We start from the raw sequence: 21,233 nt of genomic DNA, 5'->3' as shown, positions 1-21,233 counted from the left end.
TGGTTGGACTGTTTCTAGGTTTTGGCTAATATACAACTGCAACTTTGAACATTTCTTACATGTCCCTTCATTAACATATGTCTGCATTTCTCACACATATAGACTAGATTGGAGCTTGTGGGAATATTCAGGTTTAGTTCATATTGCATAGCATGTTTGTAACTGATTATCCTAATTTATACTCTCACCAGCAGCAGACCTTCTGATAGCTGTGTAGCAAGGATGGTGCATTGTGAGTTTAATTTGCATTGCTGTTGCCTGGCGATGCTGAGCATCTTGTCATTTTCCTGTTGGCCATATGTAAAGCATCTGTTCGTGCCTTTTGCCCATTTATCTCCTGGAATGTCGATCTCCAGTACTTGTAGACATTATATATTCTGGGTATAATCCTTTGTTGCATAAATATTTTACAGATATCTTCTTCCACTCAATGCTTACCTTTTCTTTTTCTGATGAGCAGAAATTTCTAATTTTCATGTAAACTGGTTTATCTTATTGCTTTTGTGTCTTGTTCAATGGAAATCTGCCCACCCTGTGGCCATGGAAATTTTTTTTTTTTTTGTATTTTCTTCTTTTACCTTTCACAATTCAGTAATCTGTCTGAAATTGATTTTTGTGTATGGTTGGGTCAGAGGTCAAGACTGAATTTTTTTTCCAACTGTATAATTACTTTTAGTTTCTTAAGGGTACTGTCCAGCACATACTAGTTTAATAAACATGTCAGTTATTTCCATCACTATATTTGTGTTACGGTAAAGTATCCTAGCTTTACCTTTTCACACTTAGCATTGATTCCATTAAATAACCAAAATCCTTACTTAGAATTATATTGGTCGGTCCTACAGGGAATACTTGACTTAAGTACGAATGATGTGCAGATAAATCACTTCCACTTGTACATTTCTTCCAAATAACTTTTGAAAATAAAAGCTGTGGAGAATCTCTTGAAACAGGATGATACATTGTATGCAAATTCAGTTCGAATGATTAAAACACAATGAAAAGCTCTTTGTTAATAGTTGTAATACCAAACATCATTTGGCAGTCACATTCCATTTTATCATTTGCCTTTATTATTGTTTATGGTATGTATATGTGTATATGTATGTGTGATCATACAAAAGTTTTAAATTTTTATATAGCCTGATTTAATAATCCTTTTTCTCTATGGTTTCTGGCTTCAGTAACATGCTCTAAAAAGACCTTTTCCTCCCCCATGTATTAAAACTGTTACATCCTCCTCTTCTTTTCACTTTGCAAGAGTCATCTTAGGTTTGTTTCCACTCTGAAATGCTGCCCGACTCTCCTACATACAAGTGTGTGTTTTCATTGCAGCTTGCGTGTTGATACCTGACGTGCACTGCGTGTTGATACCTGACGTGCACTCAGTTGTGTCCAGCTCTGTGACCCCGTGGACTGCAGCCCTCCATGCTTCCGTGGCCTTCGCTTTATCCAGAGTTTGCTCAGACACATGTCCATTGAGTCGATGATGCCATCTAACTTTCTGTGTTACAACTGTGTTACAACTGCTTGTTTTCTTGTCTCTTTTGGCTCTAAGCTTCTTGAAAGATAGAGTTTGAGCTCATTTATTACTTACTGTAGCAGCAACCCCTGATTAATAGTAAATGTTCAGTGTATCTTTAAATGGCTGGATGGAGATAAAAGAATATTGAATAATTTGATTACAGGTTAGAGGGAAAGTACATATCTACGCCAAATAAAGTGGCCCCATTTGGGATTTCTACAGAATAGATCTTTTTATAACTTTGGCAAGGTTAGTGAAATGTAATTTTATTAAAATGTTTACTTTTAGAATAATGAGAAAGTTACTTTGTTTTAATTTTCAGGTGATCAGTGAAGGTACTCTTGAATTTGCTTTTTTCTTTAAATTGACAAAGCATTGCAAATAATTTAAAACATCTGTAATTCTGCAGTGATAGTGCTGTATAATATGTGGTTTATATTTGAATTAAAAGTTTATTTTTAAATTGATTTAGAGATTTATCTACTTGAATAAAGTTAATAATTTGTAAAATCCTTCAAATAACAGAACACAGTATAAAGAATTTTTTCTAGGAAGTATAATTATAGATTTTGATAGTTATGTAAGTATATAACCTAAATACTATTTTAATTAACATTAATTTGTTTCATGACCTAGCTTTGACTGAGTTCCTATTTCCGCTTATCCTAAAATAGTGGTTCTCTATCAGGGGCGGTTTGTGCCCCTGTCCCCACCTCATCTCATTTCTGAAAACTTTGATTGTCCCAATTGAGCCAGTGGGGGAGAGGTATGTATGCTACTGGTATTTTGAGCCAGAGAATTCTTTTTTGATGTGGACTGTGTATTGTAAGGCTAGGATGCCTCTAAACATTCTACAATGTACAGTCTCCAGCAAAAAAGAATTCTCTGCTCAAAATATCAGTAGTGCTAAGGCTTGAGAAATTCTGTTTTCAGGGGTTACCTACTTGGCATTGAAGTCTGTAGGGCTTTACAGTTGCTGAGTTACCGCAGGTAATTTGACTACTGCTGTCAAAAAGGAACTGCCAGAAAGATTAATTTTGGGTTCACCATAACAGTCTTGAAATAAACTATCCTGTATGACACACCAGAGAGAAGTTTCTCGTGTCTAATTCATGACCCTGTGCAGCCATAAGCTTATTGATGACCCCAGGACTGTCTTAAATTTTCTTTGGGGGCTTATGTGTGGCCTTTATGTCAGCTTAAAGGTAATTTAATGTTTCTGTACAATGCGATTTATCTCTAGCAAATCTTGAGGTCTCTTACAAGGAGCAACAGAAACAAGTAAGGTTAAAATTTCCAAAATGCATCACTTTGCTGTTTTAGTTCTGATGTGTGTGGTAAGGTCTGTCTTAAGTGTTTATAAATTGTTTTGTTTTTCTTTCTTTGTAGAAAAAGAGAGAAACTTGGCATCTTCATAATAGCCAAGTGAATTGCTGTCCCTGGCAGCTAAATTCAGTTTATCTTTTTTAGTACAAAGAGCACAGTGTTGGCTTATACGTTTTCGGATGGGCACTTACAGTCCTTTTCAGCTTTAGTGGCATAGGGCTGTTTGGCGCATCCCTTGCTCCTGGACTGCACCCTGGTGTGGTTGGAACTAAGCTGTTACAGAGAGGCACATGCACAGAAGTGTTTGTTGTTTTTCTTGCCTAGTATGCTGCCTTGGTGTTGATGTGGGAATAAAACCAGTCCTCAGCCTTCCTTCCCCCGTGCCTCCAGGACTCCCTAGCACGGCTCAGGTCTTCTTTCCTTCTTAGATTTATACATCTTCTCCTGGGTCTCATATCTTCCTTCTGAAGAAAATAAGGCAACTGTAAGATTTTTACACTTGACCCTTTTCTTTCAGAAGCCTTCTAGTCTAAATAAGTGGCAGTAGCTAAAGGGAAGCAGCCTTGAGGAGTGTAATTATCTCAGACAGACAGCAGTGAGGTGACAGTGACAACGGTGAGAGGCAGAGGAAGCCCGGTGTCCACTGCTGGAGGACCTTCCCAGCAGTCACCCCACTGTCTTGGAATTGTTTGAGGATGGTTTATGTTGTGAGAACTGTTTTGCTAGGAAATCCATGGTCTCTCCCACAGTTCTCTTAGATCCACCTTTCTTTGCTTGGTCTTCAGGGGTTCCCTCTTCTCCTGTTTCTTCACCGTCTGCCTGTAGACATACCTTTGCCCCCCATTTTTCTATTATGTTTGTCCTATGCAGAGAAATCCACTGCACTCAAATGTCTGCCATGCCCATACCTCTCTTCTGATGGAAATTCCTGTTCCTATAGTGTCTGCCCAAGGAAATGGAGTCTTTGAGTTTAGGTTACAATGCTTAGCTCCATGTAACTCTGTTAATTGAACTAAGCATGGGTGCTTAGTCATTCAGTCGTGTCTGACTCTTGGCGATCCCATGGACTGTAGCCCACCAGGCTCCTTTCCATGGGGATGCTCCAGGCAAGATTACTGGAGTGGGTAGCCATTTCCACTCCAGTGGGTTAAGCATGAGTGCCTAACCCAAAGGTGGTCACTCTAGGGTAAAGTAGCAGTAATATTATGTAAGATGATGTATTTTGTAATATTAAAGCTTTGCCTGCTGAATAGTGGATGACTAAACCATTCAGATCTACTCTTTTAAGGAAGTTTGAATTAAGACAGTAGGAAGGATCAGTAGTTAGTGGGAGTAGACACAGAGAATAGTAACATAGAGAACAGTAACAAAGGCTCAGAGTTAGATTAGGGCTTTGTAAGCACAGGTCTGTAAAGTTTGAATTATAGGCAGACCTTTTACACATGCACATTTATCTTGAGAATAGAGTTCATGGATTTCTTTCATCTGGTTTTCAAAGGGGCTTGTGAATCAAAAGATAGCAAGATGAGAGAAGAGAGAGGTGGTGGGGAGAATAGAAGCTGAGACAGAGAATGGCAGATGAAAACACAGATTGGGGTCTCCTGCTGCTGAAGGCATGTGGATGGCCTCTTGTTAGACCTACTTGCCAGATCTTGAATTACAATCTGTTATCCACAAGGCCTTCATCTAGCCTAGGTTTCCTTCTCTCCCTGGATAGCCTGGAATTCTCTGGAGCCTGACCCTAGGTGGGTAACATTTCTGCCTTCATTCTCTTATGTTACTCCCTAAAATGCTCTGTTCCCCTCTACCATTAGTACTAGCCACTTAGTGGATCACTTGAGTGAATTCCTTTGTTTCTTTAACCTAAAGAACCAAACGAATAAGCTTGTCTGTCAACAGCATGGATGTGTTAGAAAAGGCAACAGTTGTGCCAGTTCCCTAGGTATCCCCATTGTTAATAATGAGCAGTACCTTTGTAGGCATGTTCATGTAAGTGAACCACTCACTCATCCAAGGTTGAGATGGAGAATAAGGGGAGAAAGAGCTGCTCAAGTATTCTGTATAAACAACACTCAATAAAATTCCATAAGGAGTTTTTACTCTTTCCAGCCAGTGAAACATTTTATCTTCTGTTTCCAAGACCTTGTCCTTAGGGATGTGATGGAGGGTTCAAAGAGTGGTTGATTAACCATGTTTGTGTCTGGGCTTGATGTTGTTATTTAGTGAGATAAATGCTACACAGAAAACATTGACTCAAAAATTAATGTGAACAGATGGAAGAGAATATTATCTTATCTGAAGTTTTAACGTATTGAAACAGATTGCTGGGGTTGAGAATTTTCTTCCCTGAGAATTCTGAGAAACAGTGATGGCAGACGTCTTTGTGGTCAAGAAAGAGATACATGGCTTTCATACCTTAGAGACACAGAGAGGGTCATCTCAGGTCTTTGGCCTAAATCTATGAAAACCGAGACCAAGATGGTGGTGATAATGAGTTTATAGTTTTTCCTAGGAAATGTAATAGTTGCTTTTGTAACTTGGAACTACCCAAGTTTAACATGTGTTTAATTTTTACAGAGTTTTGCTGCTTTTTATCACGTATTTGGCTAGACAAAGTTTTGAACTTGTTTTTCAAACCAAATTATGATAAAGGATTGAAGGGAAGGGGTATCAGACAGAAAATGTGTGTTTTCTTTTTTCACTAATTCCCCAATAAAGCTTTTAATTCTTTTCATTAATAATTCTATTACAGGACAAATAGTTCAAGCAGTAAAAATCAGAAATGTATAACTCATTTAAACTAACTAGCTGTGTTTCTTTGAATTTCAAGGTGAGGAAAGTTTTGAGTGCTACTCGGCCACCTTGATGGGTCAGAAATGATAAATACTCAGAAGCAGACTTAGGAAAATAAGAATTTTTTTTTTTTAATAAGATCCATTTCTGCAACTTCCCTGGCAGTTCAATGGGTAAGACTTCGCCTTCAAAAGTAGGGGGTGTGGGTTCAGTCCCTGATGGGAGCTAAGATCCCACATGCCTTGTGGCTAAAAAAGTAGAACATAAACAACAGAGGCAATCTTATAACAAGTTCAGTAAAGACTTTAAAAATGGTCCCTGTTTAAAAAAAGGCAACTTTAAAAAGTTTGTTTCTTCCCTCTTGTTATCATTTATGGTTTTTGGGGGATTTTTTTGTTTGTTTACTTTTTAATTCTCTTTCCATCAGTTTTCGATGAACCGAGGAAAAATCAGAGTGCCCTAGGACTGTTTGTTTGTGTGCCTCTGGTTTTATCATGGAGTTACAGACTTTAGTCACCTATCCTAGTAAGAATTTAGAGTAAGGCTCCTAGAGGGGAAATTTCTGTCCTGTCCATGTTTAAGGTCTCATATTCCAGTAGAGCACCTTGTAGTTGCATTGCTCCTGGCTCGTAAGGAAAACATCATGAAAATGGTAAAAATATTCTCTTACTTTTGGATACTGAATCTTAGAAGAATCTAGAGAGATAAGTATTCTTATTGCTTTCGTTCAGATTAAACCTAATAAACTAATTCCCGGAGGCTTTGCTAAATTCTTTGTTGGAGTCAGCTTAGTAGGATTGGTGAGTGAATCTTAGATGAGAGTCTGGCAAACAGTTCTACTTGTGTTCTGAGCATGGGGAGTGATAGTTTTGTTAACCCAGGGCTCTGCTTTGGAAACCCTGCCATTTCCAGACATGGCCTGAGGCCCTCAATTAGTATTCTAAGTGAGACGTTAAAAGCAGAGGGCTCAGTTCTGTTATTGTATTATAGTTATTGGTCCAGTGGTAGACTTTCTTTTTATTTATTTAACCATTTTGGGGAAATATTTTTGAGCTTTCAGAAAAGTTGTAAGAATAAGAATGATGCAAAGAGAAAGTATATACCCTTCACTCACATTTACCTCCTTGTCTCCCCTACACCCTTGTACATACATAGATACGTGTGTGTGTTTATACATGTACACACATTTTTTAAAGCTGTTTCAAAGTAAATTGGTTATGCTGTGTGATTCTTTACTTTGCTTATTTATGCCAGGTACATTTTATAAATAAGTGTTCTGTAATTATTAGCTCAGATAATACAATTCTAGACATGGGTGTTATTTTTTTCCCCATTTATGGATAAGACTGTAACTAACCTACAACTAGTTACTGTTAGAGGATTTGCCTTCAGCTAGATTGAGGCTAAAGCTGTGTTGTATTGCTTCTCTTGGAGGATGTTTCCAGTGTGAAGACTTTCATGTAGGTTTTAAAAGCGCTCCTGGTCTCATAGGCCGTTAAAGTACAGATTTCATCTATTCTAAAACATGCATTTTCTTTTCTCTTTTTCACCTTAGAAAAACCTGGATGTGTATCTTACAATGGATAATGATGTTGTTGACATTATAAATGTGTGTGTGCACACTTGGTTGTTACTTTTGGGGTATGTGTCTTGACACTGAGTCAGAGGTACCTTCTGTGTGTGTGGGTATATGTGTTTTCTGTTTCCCACTTGAAAGGGAAAATGATATTCTAGGTTACCAGCTCCAAGGCGTGGAGGAGCTATTGTGTTTTATTTAATACTGTAGACTTGCTTAAAGATCAGACATGCTGAGTCTTTACAAGTAAAAGGTATAAACATTTCTGAAAGGCAACTGAAGCCTCCAGAGCTGTTTGGATTTGTATCACTTGTGGTGTGAGGATTATTAGAATTGATTGGGTGGAATAATTTGTGCAGTTGCAGAATTACCTTGCTTTGAGATGACTATTTTCTTCTTTCTGTTCTGCCCTTTCCCTATTCTATTCCTTTTTTTTTTTTTTTTCCATTTTTAAAATCATAGTTCTTGTAGAAGAGGAAATAAATAAGGGGAATATTAAAAATAAAAATTGCCTACAACTCTGTCACCCAGGACTAATCACTGTTGACATTTTGCTGTATTTTGTAAATATACATGCATTTCTTTCTTCCTCACAGTTGTTATGATGTATGCAGTACTCTTTTCTACCTTCTTATACTTGTTCATGAGTATTTTCCTATTGTTCTTAAGTGTTTCATATCCCTTGGATTTTAAGTGGCTTTAAATGTTCTAATAATGTGCCATAATTTTTCGAGCTCTTACTGTATGTTAAGTTCTTTTAATTCTTTGTTATAAATAACTCAGCATCTTTTTGTATATTTCTTTTTGAGACATTGTCACAAAATTTGTTCTTTTGACCATTCATGCTGTACATAAGGAATTCACCCATTTCGTGTGTCTCTTCGTTTGGGACATTTTCTTCCAGGAAGAGTAGTGAAGTGACATGAAATGAAGTGAAAGTTGCTCAGTTGTGTCCGACTCTTTGCCACCCGACTCTTTGCCACCCAACTCTTTGCGACCCCATGGACTGTATCCCACCAGAATCCTCTGTCCATGGAATTCTCCAGGCAAGAATACTGGAGTGGGTAGCCATTCCCTTCTCCAGGGGATCTTCCCAGCCCGGGGATTGAACCTGGGTCTCCTGCATTGCAGGCAGATTCTATACTGTCTGAGCCGTTAGGGAAGGATGAGTAGAGGGACATCATATACTAGAAGCTACTGAAAATTAGACCAGGAAACACATGCAGGAATATAACAGGAAACATCTTGTTTTAGGAAAAATAACCCAGTTGATTTTCCTTTTTTCTTTATCGCCTAAAATGTTACACTAACAACTCTCTTGACTGCCTTTAGTTCTTATAAACTGATGAAATATAAGTTTATTTCTGTTTGTACAGTGTTTTGGATTTATTTAGGTACTGATAGATGTATCCTGCCTTTTAGGAGTCAGCAGTACTGTTCTCTGGTGGCGGTTTTAATTTTAAGCTGAAGTACTAAAAGGTTGCTTCTGTTCTTTTAGTACTTCCCAGCCTTAGTTTGTGAGTTCTCAAGAGGATTATAAGGAAAGTGGAATAACTCGGTGATGTCAGTCCCCTTTGTGATAAGGGAAATAAAAGTTCTCTTTGTAATTTTATTTCTCTTAAGAGGACAGTTTAACAGGAAAAAATGAGGGATACCTCAAACAATATAAAGATAGATAGTTGTGTTTTGCCATTTTTGTTCTTTTTTGTTTTTCCCCCTTCTTTAGCTTTATTTTTTTAGGCCATATACAGTGCAACAGTGGCTCTGTCCTGACTTTATTCCACTTTTTTCTTTTAACACCTAAGTAGGGTCACCTAATCTTTCTGTAGATAAACCTTTTCAACTTTCACCTTCAGCTCCCAAAGCAGAAGAATCCTGGAACTGTGCTGTGGTGGGTCAGCACTGTATCCAGGTTTAATTGCTGGGACTATCTTTTGTGCCTCTCTGTGCAGTGCCTTGAATCTGTTCCATTTGTGTTCAGTTTATCTGTTGATGCCCTTCCATTCCTTCCATAAAACTCATCCAGTGCCATGGCAGTCTGAATGCTTATGGCTGGTAAGCTTCAATTTAATATATGCATGAATATATGCATGCATATCTGTTTTTGTCAGTTTTTTATGCCTATTTTACTAGTTATGGTAATAATACAGTTTATTTCAAAGTAAACTGGTGAAAGATGCTTTAGTTATTTGCATTAAGCTTAATTTGAATGATGTAGATAGACTCAAAGCTGAGTCATAAAAAATTGCTGCTGCATTTGTTGTGGATGAGATAAATAAAAGCACTTAGGGTTAAAAAAAAAAAAAAAAAAAAGCCCGTAATAATCTGGAAAGATTCTGCACTTTCCTAAGAATAGGTGCTCAGTGCACTTTAAAGACTAGTAACCGAAAGTCCCAGTGATGCATCCTCAGAGAAGAGGCTTGGTCCTAAATCTGAGAATGGCTAATGAATGTACAGTTACTTATTTTAGCTGTTAAAGGTATGTATGTTTGTACACATATATACTGTAATGGGCATTTTTAATTGATGCACCACTACTAATCCTGTTCACTTTGGATAAGATCCCTTTTGCTATAAAGTATTCTATAATATTCAGAAAACTCAACATTCAGAAAACGAAGATCATGGCATCCGGTCCCACCACTTCATGGGAAATAGATGGGCAAACAGTGGAAACAGCGTCAGACTTTATTTTTGGGGGCTCCAAAATCACTACAGATGGTGACTGCAGCCATGAAATTAAAAGACGCTTACTCCTTGGAAGGAAAGTTATGACCAACCTAGATAGCATATTCAAAAGCAGAGACATTACTTTGCCAACAAAGGTTCGTCTAGTCAAGGCTGTGGTTTTTCCTGTGGTCATGTATGGATGTGAGAGTTGGACTGTGAAGAAGGCTGAGCGCCAAAGAATTGATGCTTTTGAACTGTGGTGTTGGAGAAGACTCTTGAGAGTCCCTTGGACTGCAAGGAGATCCAACCAGTCCATTCTGAAGGAGATCAGCCCTGGGATTTCTTTGGAAGGAATGATGCTGAAGCTGAAACTCCAGTACTTTGGCCACCTCATGCGAAGAGTTGACTCATTAGAAAAGACTGATGCTGGGAGGGATTGGGGGCAGGAGGAGAAGGGGACGACAGAGGATGAGATGGCTGGATGGCATCACTGACTCGATGGACGTGAGTCTGAGTGAACTCCAGGAGTTGGTGATGGACAGGGAGGCCTGGCGTGCTGCGATTCATGGGGTCGCAAAGAGTCGGACACGACTGAGCGACTGATCTGATCTGATTCTATAATATTTATAGACTTTTTTATCTGTATAAATATATCTTTGCTGGAAGATACTCAAGTTGTGACTAAGTAGATCTAACAAATAAATATTGCTATATAGCTACATACAAGCCTTCAGTCTTGGTGTATTAGAATTTGAGAGTCACTTAGTGTGGTTTTGTGCTTACCTCTCCATAGTTGCCACTCAAGTCTTACATCAAAGCCTTATTAAATTTGCCTCACTCTTTCAGTCCTCCTAGACCCTGGAATTTTGCTCTTGAACCTTAATCTATGTTGGTGTCTGTTACTGAAGGCAGGTTCTACGGTTACCTGCCTCCTTGCTCTTTTTAGTTCTCTGGAACCTTCTCTGAATGACTTGCTCAGGTTCATCCCTGTAGGTTCCATCTCTGGCCAGCCATAATCTGGACTCTTTGTCACAAATCAAACTCTGGTTCTGATGATGGCTTTTCAAAAACCAATGTTCTACATGTTCAGTTTTTGAAACATAAATGTCTTACATCTTTCTTAACATCCTTCAATTCATAATAATAGGACTTTTTTTTTTTGAAAGAAACGTTTTTATGCCTCAGTAGCATATTATACATATTGAAAAATGAACCAAAGTGTGGAGCCCCTATGGAAATCACAAGGTAAACACACCCATGATCCTTATTGTCTACTGGAAATTGAAATTTCTCTCCCTGGCAGTCATTCTGTACAGGACTAAGCTGTAAATCTTGTAGGTTTACAGGCCATGTGGTCTGCCGTCGTAGTGAAAGCAGCCGTGGAAGATATTTCAACAGATGGGCATGGCTGGGCTCCAGTGAAACTTTAGTTATGGACTCTGAGATTTAAATGTCATATAATTTTCACATGTCATAAGCTATTACTCTTCTTTTGATTTATTTGAAACCATTAAAAAATGTGAAAACCGTTCTTAGATCGTGGGCTGGTTGTGGAAAAGCAGCAGACCAGATCCGGCCCATCGCTGTAGTTTGCTGACTTCTACTCTGCAGATGCCATTAACCTTCAGCTCACTCCCTGCAGAAACAGCCTCTGTTCCTCTAAGGTGGCATCACCATCATCATCTTCATCATACAGCACATTAGAGCCATTCTTCTCCAATGAGGAAACCCAACTATCAGAACAACTCGCTGTGTGAAGTTCAGTGATTAAATGGCCCTGTGTCTCTAGAATACACCTACTGACTTGGGATACCAATTTTAAAATGAATTTTTATCTACATAAATTGAAACATATATAACTCTAGGAGGTAATAAACCATGACTTACTTCATAGTGGTTTACAGACTAAACATAATGGTGATGGTTTGATTACCTTTACTTTTCCTTTCTTTTTTTTTAAATTTAGGACAATTTAAAAATTATTTAAAGTTTAAATGAGTATAGTTTGTCAGGCATTTTTGGTCAGAATAGTACCCAGGTGATGCTGGGCAGTCTCAGGATATCACGTCCAGAGTCCCCTGAAGTCAGTTTGTTCCATTATGGGTGATGGTTCAGGTGGACTCTACCAGGTTGCTCCACTGTAGAGCTGGTGTTTTTCCCTTTGTAATTAGTAAGTAATCTGTGGGGTCATCCTTTGAGACTGTGAATAATTGTTCCCCCAACCTTTTACCCTGTGGTAGAATTTTTTCTTTTTCACAGTTTCATCTGAACATTAGGACTGTAAAAACATGTTTCATAACCCCAATTGTCTGCAGATATTTAAAATTTAATTATGTATGCATTCCTTTAATGAAATGTTGTTGAAAGTTGGACTACAAATATATTTTCTTACTGAATTTAAACATTACCATTTCATCAGAAGAAAGCAGAGTTAAGATCAAGCTCCCGAAGATGGAAAAGCTGAGTTTAAATCTTGGTTTCATGCCGTATTATATGTACAGACTTTCTAAGCCTCAGTGTCTTTTATCTGCAAAATGGGCATAATCACCACTCCTTAATAATATTAAAGTTATTTATTTAATTAGAGACATACTTTTTACTAAAAATAGGTGACTTCGGCTTATTGAAAGAAAAAAATTGAACATTTATTTAGTTCTTTATTTGAATTCTATCTGAAAATATGAATTTTCTTTATTGCTCCCAATACATTTGATTAATTCTGGTTTTTTGATATTTTTATACACCCTTCAGTTAAGGCTAGATATTTGCTTAAAGTGCTTTGGAAAGCTTACATTTCATTCTGTCTTGTGTGATCCTTTGTAGTCATCTGGTAAATTCTTCATGCTGTTGTTACAAGAAGGAGACTCAGATTCTCATAGATTGTACTATTTCCCAAGACTAAAGTTGGGTAACTGGATGAAGGCTTAATTTATGTAATGATAGATTTCCAAATCCATTGCTCAGAAACACATAGTGAAGATTGAGGATAGTTAAAGTTCCTTTAATAAACAGTCTACATGAAGATAAAATGAAGTTAGCAAGGATGGAAACTGTCATAAACTATTACAGTTGTGTTGGAAATTCTGGAACCAAGTTAAATTGACTCCCACTGGCCAAAATATGAACAGTTTGAGCATCAAAAAGGATAACTGTAGTGAACTGAAACGCATTAAATATCTTTAGACCTATGAGCTCGTAAAGATACCGAAGAGTCAAGTTGCTGGAGTTTGTGCTACGTACCACATTGTAGCACTTAGCTGCTACATCACCAGAAGCCTGTAGATAGCTTGTAGACCAGTAGCTTCCATACATACTCAGTGCTCCACACTTTTAGGCTCAAAACCATAGAGACACCATAGTTTCAGGCTCTGCATAATAGTAACTTTTCAAAATTATACTTTCCTACACTAGAAAGTTGTGTATTTCAACTTCAATCTTACTTATATTATTTCTAGAGAGTTGTGATGTAGTAAGCTGACAAGGTAATTATGATGTTTTAACTTATCCAAACTCGTATTGGGTGGAAAGGTAGTAATTGCTTGCTTAAAATTTTAAGATAATATACTTTTTGTGTAGGTCAAAGACAGTACTGTTATAGAAGAACTTTATTTTAATGGTGTAGCTGTTGAAAACTTCCTTTTGTATATTTAAGTTTTTAAAATACATATGTTTAAAAAAAGGCTGAGGCTGAAAAATTGATGCATTCAAGCTGTGGTGTTGGAGAAGACTTTTGAGAGTCCCTTGGACTGCAAGGAGATCAAACCAGTCAACCCTAAAGGAAATCAACTCTGAATATTCATTGGAAGGGCTGATGCTGAAACGCCAGTATTTTGGCAACCTGATGCCAAGAGCTGACTCATTGGGAACGACCCTGATGCTGGGAAAGATTGAAGGCAGGAGGAAAAGGGGATGACAGAGGATGAGATGGTTGGATGGCATCACCAATTCAATGGACAAGAGTTTGAGCAAGCTCGGGGAGATGGTGATGGACAGGGAAGCCTGGCGTGCTACAGTGCATGCGGTCACAAAGAGTGGGACACGACTGAGCAACTGAGCAACAACATTTAAAAATTAAGTCCGAAGTAACACTTTAAAACCATGCATAAATATATTAAAAATCCTTATGTCATAAAGATTTTTTGTGTTTGGTGCATGTGTGGTTTTGTAATGGGCTGAAAATAGATAAAACTATGACATTTACAAAGACATTGATGTTACTATGCTCCTAAGGATCTTTGTAATTCAAAATTCTATTCTAACAACATTAATTGGGCTTGGATCAATAATGGTATTTTAAGGTGGACGTCTTAGACGGAATGAAGAAGTGAGGTTTCTCAAGTTGTCATCCAGGATGATTTGGTGTTTGTAAGACAGTAAATTTTTCTCAATAATTTATCTAAAATTCTGTGAGTGGACTTGATTTGCTCACCCTGTAAATAACTGTGTTTAAATTTAAACTGATGTGTCCTTCATAATTGCATAACTGATCATTTAGAAAGGAAGTAATGTGTTAGATATCTTTTTGTCATGCTGAAGTGTAGGCCCTGCACAAAACTGTTCTACTAACCTTCTGCCAAGCCCTTTCTTACAGAGACACACAGGATACTGATGACATTCAAGGGGTAGGATGTAAATTCTACCAGGACTCCTACTGCTACACAGTTGAGAGGGAAAAGGTTATCCTTAACTTGAAGCATTTAAGTCATTTGTGATGAATTTTCCATCAGGCAGAAAAAAAGGAATGATTACCAAAGATCACACCCCTGGGATAAATATAAGGTTATAGCTAACTTCTTATTTCCCTCAGGGGTGTAATTAAACAGACTTTTACGATTAAGGGTTTTAGGCATTGAAAAATGTTTACTGGCAAAAAATAATAGCGCCAGTTAGAGACATGATCAATCAGACACAGCTTACTGACTTTATTAAAGCTGTGGATTTGCTGTAAACTGTTTTTGAGCATTTGGTCGACTCGGTATATCAATTTAAAAAAGAATATCAGGGGAATAAAAGCCAATAAAAGGTGTTTTAAAAGGTCCGGATCTGAAATAATTAGGCAAATTTTCATAAAGGGGTATATAGGATGTTGCTGACACATTTGAGGTATTTATACTTATATCTGGTTTTAGCTTGGGAATTTTAACATAAAAGAGTTTGAGTTTCTAATCTTGGCTTTACCAGTAATTACCCTTAAGTTGCTAGAATTACCACACATTTTAAATATGATAATGAAACTGGATTTTGACTAAGGAGTATATTGACTAAGGCTCTTCTGATTTTCAAATGGTCTGATTCTCTATTTTTAAGAAATATAATTTGACACAGTTTAATTTAATTCAGTAAATATTCAATAAGTATTCTTTGAGAACTCAGTCCATTGAGGGAATTCTGCCAAGGCACAAGGCATGCAAAGAAATGATGTACTTCGGGCTGTTGGGCAACTCCCAAGTTGAGATTGTGAGAGGTAGAGGAGTGGTGGTCCAAAGTGTGAGAAGCACAGCATGTGAGCAGACAGCTCAAGGAGATCGTATGGAGTTGTAGGGTGGATTTCTCTAGAAACCCAAAAGACCCCAACCCTGACCCTCCTAATCTAAATAAGATTTCCTCTTGTGCTATTTCAGGTTGCTTTTTCTTCACAGTATTTGCCATACTCTTTAATGATGTTTCCCTATGATTATTTCCTTAAAGTCCTCTCCCCTTCTAGACTCAATGGTCCCTGAGAACTAAAATGTTACTGTTGAACTGGCAATGTTACTGTGTGCTGTGGCGTGCCCACGACCTAATCATGCAGCCTGGTGTGGATGGCATTTCTTAATTACCTGCTGACTGTAGGAATGAGAGCTCAGTTGGTGGTGAGGTCAAGCAAAGGCCAAGGAAAGCTTGGTAAAGAAGCAGTAGGCAGCGTTTAGGTTTGGCCTCAAACGTGCAGTAGGCATGTAGACCAGATGGGAAGTCACACCAGGCAAAACAGCCTGTGCCTAGATGGGAGTCCCCCAGTACAAGTATGCGGGGTGAGAGAGTAGGCTGACAGCAGGCTTTGTACTGTACACGCAAGATCCCTGATGTCTGTAAACCAGAGTGCTTTCACAAGAAGTCTGTGAATCCATATGCACAGTGTGGGTACAGATTAATAAACGTGAGTATGGTGCTAATTTTCTACAAACGTATGTAGGTTCTGTTGTGATTAGTAAAATCCAAACTCATTTAAAAGCATGAATGAATTTGTAATGGATTTTTATTTTGTATAATTTCTCATCAAGTGAAACTAAAATTATGTTATCTTATAAAGGTCTATGAATTTTTTGTTTGTTTGCTTGCTTTAAAAGGGTCATCCTACTTCCCTGTAGATTTGGAGAGCCAGTAAAGGGTTTTAAAAATAGAGAATGTACACAATCATTTCTCCCTGGTGTCATTAGGAGGACAGTTTCAGGAGGCAGAGCTTGAAATCAACCTTTCTCACTGTCATGCAGGTGAGGATTACTTTACCTCTGATGGTGCAGAACCAGTGATTCCAAGGGCTGTTTTGTAAGCAGCAGCCTAAAAAGGCAAACCCCTGAACTGATTGTTCTGACCAATATGGTGAAGGCCAAATTTAGTTTACACGTACATATACATATATGAACATTTATATGAATATTTCATTTTATAACATATTAAAGAAGTTTTGGGTTTTACTTTTTCTTTTTTTCTTACATTATTGTCTTTGTCTTCATCTTTCATTATATTTCTTTTTTTTTTCCCCTCATGCTTTTCAACTTATGACCCTTCGGGTTGAAATTAAATTTGGGCTGTAAGTTGACTCCCTGAATCTTTTCTTCACAAGCTTTCTTTGTATTTTCTAAAAGAAAAAAGATTAACCCAGGGTTTCCAAAATAAAAGCAAAGATTGTGATTAAAACTGAATTAGACTCTTTATGCCCTATTATTTGCTAATAGTTAAATAAATAGCCCAGTCTTAAGGAAGATTTAAAGTAAGTCTTGGAGCCTTTGCGAACCCTTGGATTTTAATTAAAGAAACACAGAATACCATCACTTTCTGTTTGTCAGTGGAAAAAATATGTATTTTTAAATTTTCAAAGCTTAGCCCAGCAGCACATGGAGTACATCTGTTGGCTTTCAGAATTTGGGGAACACAAATGGATTCAGATGTTTAGGCCCTTTGTCTTCACTGGGCTCAGTTCACCTCGCCAACTGAGCGTGGCACAATCCAAACACAGTTTCTGAAAACAGAGCAGCTCGAGTTACTTCTCAAGCACTCTCTTGGGGACTGATAAAGTCAATCTCTGTTTATGTAATGAAATCAGGGAGCAAGGGGTCTGCTGTAGTACTTTGTGGATGGGATTCCATTGGTGTTGTCTTTCAGGGAAAAGACTGGATTTAATAAGCCCTGTTCTTACCCGCTTTCTTTGGAGGCACAGCCCACTCTGATGGATTATTTTGAACTATTTTTGTTTATGTAGTATTAGAGCCTCTCTTTAAGCAGTTGGTTTTAGTAAAATCAGTAGGTTTATTGTAGAAAAATGGGATACTGATAACAACGTTACCTGATAAAAGACTTAAATGTCTAGTTAAACTCTCTTTTTTTTCCCCAGTGCTACTGGTGGTCACTGTGGGTGAATGTGTATGTGTGTATTTAAATAATAATGTCTTTCTAGTGTTCTTACATTTTAATTTAACTTGAACTTTTAAAACAAACTCTGCTGGTTTATCCTCAAGTACTCAAAATCCTCCCTATTTTTCAAAATATTTATAAGTATTCTTGAGACTGAAATCTCATAAAGATCTTTGCTTCAGGACCAGAGTTCAAAGGAAAGTTGGTTTGGTTTTAATTTGAAAACTGTAAAAACAAAATACCCTCAAAATGGCAGGGTGTGAATTGGTAACTTCAATTTTATTGCAATCAGCCAGGCCCATCCCCAGATGTTTCCAGTTAAAAGGCAAGAATGCTAACTTGGGTGAATGTCATATGAAAGTATTTCTTTACTATTCTGATTTTTTTCTACGAAAAATAACAGTCTCAAATCCTTTAACTTTAATGAAATAAATAACTTCTCATTTGCATGTTTTTTAAACTCATACAAAGACACATGTAATATTCAAAGAAAATTTTTACATGTCATATGTAGTCCTGAATGCATTGGGGTTCACATATATCCTTTTAAAATACCCCTGTAAAAAAAAAAGATTTTTGAAAGAGATTAAAGCCCTTTAGAAATTAAAATCATGTACTTCTGGATTCATTGTAATCAAGAAGTGGACCTGCTAACATTGTGAATTTGTTTTAAAAGGTGTATTTAGTAATTTCATTGCTTTTTTTCAGGATTGTTACAGGGAATTTTCCACTTATAATGTAAATAATGTTTTTCTTTTATTTTTGATCAGTTGTGCATTCAGTTGTAAGAAGTATTTCTATACGAATCTAGATAGGATGAGATAAAAGAAACCAGAATGTAACTTGAAAACCATGTGTTTCATAATATTTCTCAGGATAATACCAGGTTACAGTAAGATCCATTCATGAACTTGAAAGTTGCTTTGAACACATTCTGTATTAAAAAGAAAGATGCCTACTGGTAATAAATGTGAATTTATGGAAATTGGCATTTGTTCAGAGAGAAGATGGAGTTATTCTTTATGACTAACCTGATGTTAACATTTTGAATGTAAAGCAAAATGTGCATTTATTTTTGAAGCTTCCCAACCCATAGACACAGGACTGCATACTGTCTGTAGAGCTGAAATAGTTCTTTCTAATTTCATTTTCCATTTGGTGAAGTTTCAACAGACATGTGTTTGGGAACTTGAGGGCAGACATGGTCTATGTAGGTCTTAGGTCTGCCCACACTTGGCTGTGGTGTCTTGATTTTTCTTTCCAAACATGGTGCTACTCAGATCTTAAGACTCTGCAGAGGAGACCCCTTCGGAGGAGTCTCGAGAGAAAGCTGCTGGTTTTACCTTTGTGCTCTAAGCACGTGTTGCTTGTAGTCCTTGGTGCTCTTCTCAGAGGTGTGGCCTGTGCTGGGCTTCTCTGGCTGCGTCTTGGTGCTTCCATAGCGTCTTTGTGCCCTCCACCCTACGTTCACCACTCGTTGTGAAAGGCATTGGGGCACAGCTGCCTCCTTTTCCCCAGCAGACAGTGGTGCCTCACTGGGCTCATTTCATCTCACCATCCTCCATGCTGAGCAGAGTCCCTGTGTGTATTGGACTCCTGGGATTTTTAAGATTTTTTTGAAGTTATTTTGAAAATACTTTAAAGATGTGTTGAATATTTTTAAATTAGGTATAGGAAGAGAATGAGAATCAAGGGTCTGGCTCTGAGTTCATCACGCCCATTTAATGATCTTAGGTTTTCTCTGTGTGATAGAAATTATGTCCATTACTTTTTAAGTCATTATAAGATTTAACTCTTGGTATGCAGTACCATGATGAGGGCTGTGTTCCTAAGAAACACAGGAAGGACTCGTTATTACTGTTACTGTCCTTACCAACCAAAGTGACGCAGCTCAGCTCTGAGCAGAGGAAGAGGCCTCTCCCCAAGCAAGTCATGCTTCCCCCTCTTTTTCTTAATATGAAGCTTAATATGAAAAGCTGTACGTTTCTTTAAAGGAGAGTGTATGCCAGTGAAATAAGTAAAAATATTTTGAGAGGGGGAAAAAAAAACCAAATTGACTTGAACTAGTAGTTTCTAACCTTCTTGAGTAAGGCAAGGGCTTCCCAGGCGGCGCTAGTGATAAAGAACCTGCCTGCCAGTGCAGGAGACATAAGAGACACAAGTTCGATCCCTGGATCAGGAAGATCCCCTGGAGGAGGGCATGGCAACCCACTCCAGTATTCTTGCCTGGAGAATCCCCATGGACAGAGGAGCCTGGTAGGCTATAGTCCATGAGATTGCAAGGAGTCAGACACAACTGAAGTGACTTAGCACGCACACAGTTCTTACATACCCTGTCATGGTAATGTTCTTGTACTTTTTTCTATTTTATGTTTTTACACTTTTAGTATTTTCCCAAAGGTTGAGAACTAGTCATAAACAGTGACAGTGTGGTGGAGGTGCATCGTAAATGCAAATTCAGCAAATACTGATTGATTTGTGTGTGCCACATTAAAGGTATGAAAGCGTGTTAAAAAAACACTTGCTGTGTTTAGAGAAAGGGAGAGGGAAGGGCCGGGCAGTATGTACTAGGCTCGTAGTTCATCCTGCCGTCACTTGCAGCAGGTTTGGGGATGCATCTGTGAACAAATCGGACTGAAACCCCTGATGCGTCATTCTAGCCGGGAGTTTCCTGTAGATACAGTGAAGAAAGTGAACAAGAATGTTGCAAGTCCTAGGGAAGAAAAACAGGAGAAGGGGATAGTTGAGCTTCACTGAGAAGATGACAGCTGAGCAAAACCTTAAAGTGGGTGACGGAATTAGCCATAGGAATACCCGTAGGACCAGAAAAGAGGACAGTCAGTGAGACACCCTGAGGTGGGAGCAAGCCTGAAGTGTTCCAGGACCAGCAGAGAACCCCGTGTGGCCAGGGCAGAGTGGTGGAGGAGGAGGTAGAAGACAGGCCAGGAAGGTAATGAGGGCTGCGTCACGTAGGGCTGCTTCGGCTGTGTCCTGGGTTTAGTCTATATTCTGCCTCCAGTAGGGAGGATGGGAATGCAAACAAATACTCCATTTTAAACTGCTATATTTAAAATGGATAGCCAGCCAGGACCTTCTGTACAGTGCAGGGAACTCTGCTTAATGTTACATGGCAGCCTTTATGGGAGGGGAGCTTGGTGGAGAATGGATACATGGATATGTATAGCTGAGTCCCTTTGCGGTCCACCTGAAACCGTCACAACATTGTTCATCGGCCATGTGGTTCAGTCGTCTAGTTGTGTCCAACTCTTTGCAACCCCAGGGACTGCAGCACGCCAGGCAGGCCTCTGTGTCCTTCACCATCTCCCAGAGTTTGCCCAAGTTCATGTTCATTGCATTGGTGATGCCGTCCAGCCATCTTATCCTCTGATGCCCTTTTCTCGTTCTGCATTCGATCTTTCCCAGCTTCAGGGACTTTTCCAGTTCAGTTCACTTCAGTCACTCAGTTGTGTCTGACTCTCTGTGACCCCATGGACTGCAGCACGCCAGACTTCCCTGTCCATCACCAACTCCTGGAGTTTACTCAAACTTGTGTCCATTGAGTCTGTGATGCCATGCAACCATCTCATCCTCTGTCCCCTTCTCCTCCTGCCTTCAATCTTGCCCAGCATCAGGGTCTTTTCAAATGAGTCAGTTCTTTGCATCAGGTGGCCAAAGTATTGGAGTTTCAGCTTCAGGATCAGTCCTTGCAATGAATATTCACTACTGATTTCC

At 38.4% G+C, this 21,233-nt stretch overlaps 1 protein-coding gene across 17 annotated transcripts in view; it reads left to right on the top strand.

The window, feature by feature from the left end:
• Positions 1–21,233, top strand: part of ATE1 (arginyltransferase 1) — a 168,867-nt gene that overhangs the window by 91,272 nt on the left and 56,362 nt on the right. The window contains exon 12 of one of the 17 annotated variants that reach the window (XM_070780971.1): positions 1,336–21,232. The exons of the other annotated variants lie outside the window; for them this stretch is intronic. Coding sequence (XP_070637072.1) covers positions 1,336–1,347 — 12 coding nt within the window. The 3' untranslated portion in view covers positions 1,348–21,232. Of the gene's footprint in view, positions 1–1,335; position 21,233 lie in introns of those variants that run through there. 17 annotated transcript variants of the gene reach the window in all.

The sequence above is a fragment of the Bos indicus genome, chromosome 26, assembly GCF_029378745.1.
Source record: "Bos indicus isolate NIAB-ARS_2022 breed Sahiwal x Tharparkar chromosome 26, NIAB-ARS_B.indTharparkar_mat_pri_1.0, whole genome shotgun sequence".
Classification (NCBI taxonomy): Eukaryota; Metazoa; Chordata; class Mammalia; order Artiodactyla; family Bovidae; genus Bos; species Bos indicus.
This window is presented reverse-complemented; position numbering and strand designations above follow the sequence as displayed.